The sequence below is a fragment of the Hordeum vulgare genome, chromosome 2H (genome assembly GCF_904849725.1).
Source record: "Hordeum vulgare subsp. vulgare chromosome 2H, MorexV3_pseudomolecules_assembly, whole genome shotgun sequence".
NCBI classification, from domain to species: domain Eukaryota; kingdom Viridiplantae; phylum Streptophyta; class Magnoliopsida; order Poales; family Poaceae; genus Hordeum; species Hordeum vulgare.
This window is the reverse complement of record NC_058519.1, coordinates 630,859,412-630,867,057: the sequence shown is the minus strand read 5'-3', so window position 1 is coordinate 630,867,057 and position 7,646 is coordinate 630,859,412. Positions and strand designations below refer to the sequence as shown.

The window sequence follows — 7,646 nt, the reverse complement described above, 5'->3', positions numbered from 1 at the left end:
CTCTCCTGATGATATTGAAATCACCACCTACCACAAGTGGTAGGGTGTCATGGCAAATTCGAACTAAATCAGCAAAAAAGGCAGGCTTTTGCTCTGTTTGTGCGGCCCCATAAACCGCAACGAGAGCCCATTGGAACCCATCTTCCTTGGTTCTGATTCAAAATTTGACCGAAAACTCCCCGAGCACCACTTCTCGAACTTGAAGTGTATGACAACGGACACCAAGTAAGATCCCTTCGGACCTTCCTCTTGGAGGGAGACAATGCCAATCAAATTCAGCGCCTCCTGACAGAGAGTTGAGAAATTGCGATGTGAAATTATCCCGTCCAGTCTCCATCAACGCGATGAAGTCTAGACTATGCTGTAATGTTGTTTCTGCAAGGAACCGAATTTTAGCCAAGTCTCTCAGACCTCTGCTATTCCAGAACATTCCTTTCATAACTCATCGTAGAATTTTTTAGCAGTCTTGAATCTCACGCTCCTGCGTATAGCAGAAGCCGAATACACCCTCCTCTTATAAGTTTGTTTTGGCTTTTCAATAGCATACTCTTGGTCCATATAACCAGTCGTATCTTTAAGTGTACCATTGGTTTGCTGGTTATGATGCAAAAACTTGTGTGAGACCTCACCATCCTCAGGCAAGGCTAAATTTTCACATAGTAAATTCAGCCCCCCATATTAGATATGGCCTCATCATTCATTGGTTTAATGGCAGCTAAGTTGCGAATAATATCCAATGCCCTATCAACTTCTAAGTCCAATAAATCATTAATAGATTTGGAAACCTCTTTGTTCGTACTACCCAAGTTAACCCCCACAGAGGTAGCGTTATCTATAATTTCTTGCGGAGAAAAATGAAGAATGGAATGCTCAGTATTAATAGACATACCTGTCGTATTCTGAACCTCTTTCATTTTGGCCGCCCGCATAGCTCGCCCAATCTGCAAGTCATCCACATCGGGCTGAGACTGCATCCGATGACTAGTCCGTCTCTCCGGACCCATCGGATTTGGGATGCCTCCAAACGCTATGACTTCATCAATAGAGATTGCAGCTGGCTGCGGTGCAACAACTGTCAGAGAGGTAACTTCCCTGTCCAACCGTGCTGGCATCCTTAGCATCACCCTCTGGAGCAATATCCAGGCCTGCCTGCGCACCGCCATGCACCCGCCGATCAACAGCGACAACGCAAACAACATCAGTATCGGTTGTGCAAGGTACAGGAGCAACCTGACTTGACGCAGCCGAGTGTGGGTCATCCCCCATGCATGCACCACCTCCGAACTGAGCCGCCATGAGCTTCGCGGCCGAAACAGCAGCGGGTGTAACGGGCGGCACCGGTGCTCCAGAACCGACCAGTGATTGCACCGGTGCTCCAGCAACCGGTGAAACAGCAACATCCCCAACCCCAGCGGATCGGCACACTGGTACAGCCTCCAAATTTGAAATAAAAGTCCCTGTTTGGACTCTAACCTTTGCCTCTTCCAAATATGTCCCCAAGGAAACTGGTTGCAGCTTATTCGTGGACTGCAGAGTACCGATATTGCTCCTAGGCTTCTTACCCAGGAACCTCGGCAGCTTCGCCCTCAAGTAAGGATCCTTGCGCGTTGACCGACAAAATTTGCCGGCGCAGAAGCAGGCTCAAAAGAACCAAACCGCAAGTCAAGATCAGACGCAGCAGCCAAATGCTTAGTACCAGTGCCTGAGGGTTGCATAGACTGAGAGGGTTGTGATTGCGTAGTCTTCTGAGAAGAAAACTTGGGCCCTGAATCAAAATCCGTGTCCGTGTTATCCTTGGCTCCATCCGCATCATCACCATCAGTCATATTAGTATCCTTATCTGTGTCCGGTACATCAAAGAGAGTAGGACTCTCAATCTCCACCTGGAGAGTGTATCTCATCCCCTCATAAGTCCACATGACCTCATCTGGAATGATTTGAGTATCAAGCACACTCACCAGCATCCTCGCGACGCTTTTGGCTCTAGTAAACACCATATCCACCTCCTCTGTTTTATCAATAAGCGAGCCCAAACTCCAAACAACTCTAAAGTCGTTAATGGCCCTGGAAGGAGCACCCGCAAAGTGTACCCAAATCTGCGGTAGGGGAACCCCCTTGGGCTCCTCACACTTCCAGGCATCAAACTCAAGTACACAGCTTGTGCTAGCCACTCTGCACATACCGAACTTAAGTAAACGAGCCAAATCCTCCTTTGTAGGAAAGACAACCTTAAAGACATTGTCTGAAATCAGCACCGGTTCCCACTTGAAAGTTGATGATACAAGCTCCTTGAGATGTTGCACCACCTGCTCCACGGTCAGCATTCCCCGAGTCACCGTCACCGTGCCCGTGAAACCAGCATCTGGTGTATGCAGTGTCGCTGTCGCCGCCGGCGACTCGAAGAACATTAATTCTTGACTCGAGACACCATAGATGGTCACCACCGGCATAATCCCAATCGTAAGGGGGCACTTAGCTGTACCATGCGTCGGCTTAAAACAATACACACATAGCTCAGCCTTGCATTCAGAAACAAAGTGTCCAGCCTCGCTACATCGATAGCACACCATCTTCTCTTTCTTACGTGCCCACTTGGAAGGTCGGTCATCTCCATCTCCTTTTGGTACCCCCACATTCTGTTCAGCTACAGGATCGGCTGCCTCCTTCACAGGCTCTGGCCCATCCGCCTTAATAGGGTCAGCACTCTCTGTCTGCAACTCTTGAGCAGGCATAGGAGGCCTTGGCTTCCTACCTCCCCCTCTGGCTGCCCAATTCTGTCGGAATCCACCTCTCTTGTGTTGAGAGGGTCCCGACGTCCCTGGCACAAAATTGCCCGGTGGTGTGTAAAAACCCTGGTTGGTACCTCCATTGCTAACAGCCGCATGACCGCGTCCAGTACCATATGAAGATGATCCGCGATGACCATCTCCATATGTGTTATTACCATCGTTGCCCCATCTTCCTCGCTGATGACCCCTCTGGTCTCCTTGCTCTCCTGCCTTACTGGCTGGGCCAGGTGGGCGCCCTGCCTGCGCAGCGGCATGCCCAGCAGGAGCTGGCTTGGCGATGGGGCGTTCCCCTTGTCCAGGCGGTCTGGGCTGCGAGGCCGATGGCTGCCTGGGAGCACCCCTGCCCGCCACATCCCTTCCACGAGAGGAAGGAGGCGGTACCCTCGCAGCGCGCCCAAGTCCCAGCGACGGGAAACCCTTGTGTGAGTCGCCGAAGAACCCTAGGATGCGCACCGTGATCGTCTCGGGTAGGAAGAAAAGCACCGCGATCAATAGGATCAGCAGTCGACGGGGCTAAGTCCTGGGCCCTATACCCAGGGCTAGCGCATTCCGAGCCGGACTTGTCAGCAACTGGCCTAATCTTCTGGGCCACATACCCATTAAGACCCATATCGCTAGACTCCAGCGTTATACCGGCCGCAATCGTAGCCGAATTCAAAAAGGATTCTCTATGGAAACTCGCCTGTACATGCGGTAAAATCGGCTGAGAATGAGGCGTTGACTCCCTAATTCTCGCAGCCAGCAAGTTCCTCTTTTTCTTGCCTTTGACGACGCACCAGGCTGCCGGCGGGAAGAATTCTGACAAGGTGATCGGTGCTAGTTTACCTTTTGGCAGAGGATCGATCCAAGGACGAACCTTCTGCTTCAACATGGATTTCCTCGGGATCCTAGGTTGAGCTTTTAGCCCTTGCGAAGTGGTACCCTGATCCTCTCGCCAATCGTCCGCTGCAAGGCTTATTCGGTCTATCGCATCGGACTTGATCTCTTCTGCTTCATCCTCCAAATCCTGATCTGCGAGTACCCAGAATCGCCCTCCAAACCGAGGGGAGGTAGAAACAAAATCAGAACGTACCTTGCTCATGAAATCCCCTGGATTATCCTCACAGGGCTCTCCGATAATAAGCTGAAACCCATCAATCTCCATGGTTTGCTCACTCTTCGGAAGTTCCTCCATCTGCAAGTAGCAACCTGCCAAAATGTCGTTATCCTCATCCCGAATGGTGATCCAGCGAGATACCTGATGAAGTTTGATGAAACCGAATCGCTGCATTCGATCCTTTGAAGATGTGTCTTCGAAAGACACAACCCATTTCCGATGAGAGGCCACGTAGTTCCCTTCGCCATTGCCGTCGATCAGAGAGGATGTGCAGGTCGGCCCGCCGCCCCGCTCTCCGATCGCCCCTCCAAACGCCTCTCGGATGTCCTCCCCAAATGCCTCAGGGAGAACTCCTCCGGTCTCCACAGGGGTCGCCCCTACGGTCGCCTCAGATGTCGCCTCAGGGAGCGCCCCTCCTAGCGCCATCCTCGTTAATCAGAAGTCGTTTACAAATAAACACGTCAAGCTCTCCTCTGAACTTTGCTAAATCATACTCCCTCCGTCCCAAAATAACTGTCTTAAGCTTAATACAATTTTGTATTAGAGCTAGTACAAAGTCAAGACAGTTATTTTGGGACGGAGGGAGTACGTGGCTGTAGAGTGATATTAGTGACCTAGAACTAAGAGATAGCTCATGCATGCATTTCTCACCCAAACAGAATCGCCTATGGACGGAAATTAACGGTCCGTCCCAACACTGTCTTTGTTAACAATTTTTCCACTCTATTGTGGCCCAGTTTCTCTTGGATCTTTTTCGTATTTTTGTTTTCATTCTTTATTTTTTGTATTTTTGCTTCCATTGTTATAAAAAAACTGTTTTTATCACGTCTCTATTTTTTCCAGGCATGATGGTACGTGTTTGTTATACGTTAGGGACATTCTTTTCCCTACATGTGTAATGTCTTCAAAATACATAATAAACATACTTTAATACATATTTTAATGTACTTTCTCTGTATCTAAATACTTGTAGTTGGGCAGAACTAGACTAGTTCTTCCAACTACAAATATTTAGGTATAGAGGGAGTATATCTTTTCATACATGTTGTACATTTTTCAAACATAAGGACCATTTTCTATACATTTTAATATATTTTTACCACAAATAAATATTTATAAAATACATGATAAAGTTTAATTTTCAAATATATGTTTATATGTCAATTGTTTTTCAATACATGTCTATCTTTTTACATATACATGTGTACATTTTCTGCATGCATCAGAAACATTGTTTTATACATGCTATAATTTCTAAATACATGATTAACATTTTTTGAGATATATGTTTCCATGTCTATTTTTCGTATATATTGCACAATTTCCATATACATATGAAATAGTTTTTATACAGATTTCCATTTTTCATAAGCATTAATAACATTTCTTAAAATATATATTTTGATGTCTAGTTTTCTCATACAAATTTAACATTTTTGGTATACATTTAAAACATATTTTTACACATTTAAGATTTTTTTTCAAATATTCGCCTTCATGTCTATCTTTTTCATACACATTGTACATTTTTATGTACATTAGGAACGTTTTTTACACATTTTAAATTTTCTTAAATACACAATTATAATTTTATTTTAGTACGATGGACATACTTGAGAAACTAAAAGTAAATTACGAAAATAAAAATAAAAATAAAACAGAACAAAATAGGCAGAAAAAGTTAAAACAGAAAAGACAGGAAATAAGCAAGCGTGACATTAGCGCTAGTGGGTTGGCCCACAAATGGTTGCCTTCACGCGAGGAAAGCTACTGCGCCGTATATGAGTGAATGTGAATATTTAAACAAGTGAGCGATTTTACAGCATCTTCAAAAATGAAAGTGTTATTTACAAATGTTTAAATAATGTGAAATTTATCGAAACAATATCATGGGTCTTGCTCCCTTGGATGATGTCTTTCCTCAGCAACCTCCACCACCTCCTCCGCCGCCACAGCCTCCGCCGCCACCACCTCCACAGCCTCCGCCACCTCCCCCGCCTGTGCTAACACCGCTCTCTCCAACATAGACGCCTGCGCCTGCGCCCGCTCCAGCGGCCCAGTAGGAGCCGCCGTGCCCACGTCCAGGCTTCTTCCCGCCGGAGCTCTTGTGGCCGGCGCAGCCGAAGACGGCGACGGCCACGACGGCAACCGCCGCCACGAAGGCGAAAGCCAGACACACGACGCCGCTGGGCGTATAGTGCATGGAACCGGCGGTGACACCTTCTGCCGCGGCAAGACCCAGCGCCCTCACCATCGTTGCTGCTGCTCGATCGAGAGCTTCTCCTCTTGATCAACTGTTTGTGAGCTAGGGAATGCCGATGGAGCAGTACTTAAAAGGCCTGTCCGGAGAAAATGTCAACGGACTTGGAGCATCTACGCGGTTGCTATGTTCTTCACTCCAACGGTATCGTGTGTGTGTTGTCATTTGTCAACGCAGCAGTTCGATCGTGCTTTCTCATCTCGATTGTCTGTCGTTGGGCGGAACATGAATGGAAGGTCGGTCGGCAACCACGGCAAGTATATGTGCGTAATTAAAGGAGGTGGCCAGAGGAATGTCAGCTGACTTATTCAACTGTTACTACGCTGTTGTGCACACTCTCGTCAAGTCAAGTCGTCGGACGCGTCTGGCCGAGGGCCTGAGAGCTGAAACGTCGTGTCAGCACCCTTTTCCTCTTCGGTAATTTCGCAACGACATGCATGAAGGGTAAGGTCGCTGCCTCGCCGGTGTCATCGCACGTTTGCCTCTGAACTTGGTGTCGAGTGACCTCCGACATGGTAATTTCACATGCATGAAGGGTAATCTATCGTGATAAGGCTGGTTGTAATGGATAGTATCATATACTATTATTATGCATATGAAACTTATGTATGATACCATAACCGTAATGCATAGTATCATGTGTTAGTATCATAGGATGACTCATTTATTGTCATGCAAGACACATAGTATTACTTCATTTAATATGATACGGTACCATGATATGATACTCAACTATCTCTTTCTTCATTTAATTCTATGCCACCTCATCAAAATTGCTTAGTTGGCATGCATGATACCATTTATGATACTCCCATTACGGGCAGCCTTAGGCAACATTGAAGAAGGATGGACGGGGGAGCTCCTAGCTGCCGTATTCTGCGGCAGGCAGTCCCTCGCTCGCACAGGGGGGTCGCCCCAACTGGGTCGGTCCGGTTATCCATTTTTCCAGAAAAATTCTGATAATTTCCTTTTGCTTTTTACTATTTTTTTTCCTTTTTCTTCATATTTCCTTTCCTTTTTATTTTTTTGTTCGTTTTTCCTTTTTGAATTTGAAGCGAATATTTTTCGGAATTTGAAGTACATTTTTTGAAAATCACAAAACATTTTCTAAATTTATGAAGAAAGTTTAAAAATGATAAATTTTTGAAATTTGGAACATTTTTGTAATAAATAACATTTAAGAATATTTTTTGAACATGACCATAATTTAAAAATTCAACAAAATTTTGATATTTCATTTTTTTTAAATACCGAAAGTAACGTAAAAATGACAAATATTTTTTTAGACTAATCTTGAAGTCAAGAACATATTGTGAATCCTGAGAACAAATTTTGAAACCGACAATAAATTTGAAAAATCATGAAACAATTTGAAAGTGAAACAATATTTTAAAGCACGAACATTTTTTTAATCTTGAGAACAAAATTTGGAAACGGAGAACAATTTTAAAAAATCCTGACCAAATTTGAAAGCACGAACAAGTTTCTAAAGAAGAAATGT

General features: G+C 45.4%; 1 protein-coding gene across 1 annotated transcript; it reads right to left on the bottom strand.

The window, feature by feature from the left end:
• Positions 1 to 5,617: 5,617 nt before the first annotated feature.
• On the bottom strand, positions 5,618 to 6,181 carry LOC123430998 (loricrin-like). The gene has a single exon (XM_045114823.1). It carries the CDS (start codon positions 6,137 to 6,139, stop codon positions 5,807 to 5,809), a length of 333 nt encoding a protein of 110 aa, XP_044970758.1. The 5' UTR covers positions 6,140 to 6,181; the 3' UTR covers positions 5,618 to 5,806.
• Positions 6,182 to 7,646: the final 1,465 nt, after the last annotated feature.

Coding starts and splice junctions, on each gene's coding strand:
- LOC123430998 (XM_045114823.1), bottom strand. CDS start 6,139: ATGGTGAGGGCGCTGGGTCTTGCCGCGGCAGAAGGTGTCACCGCCGGT.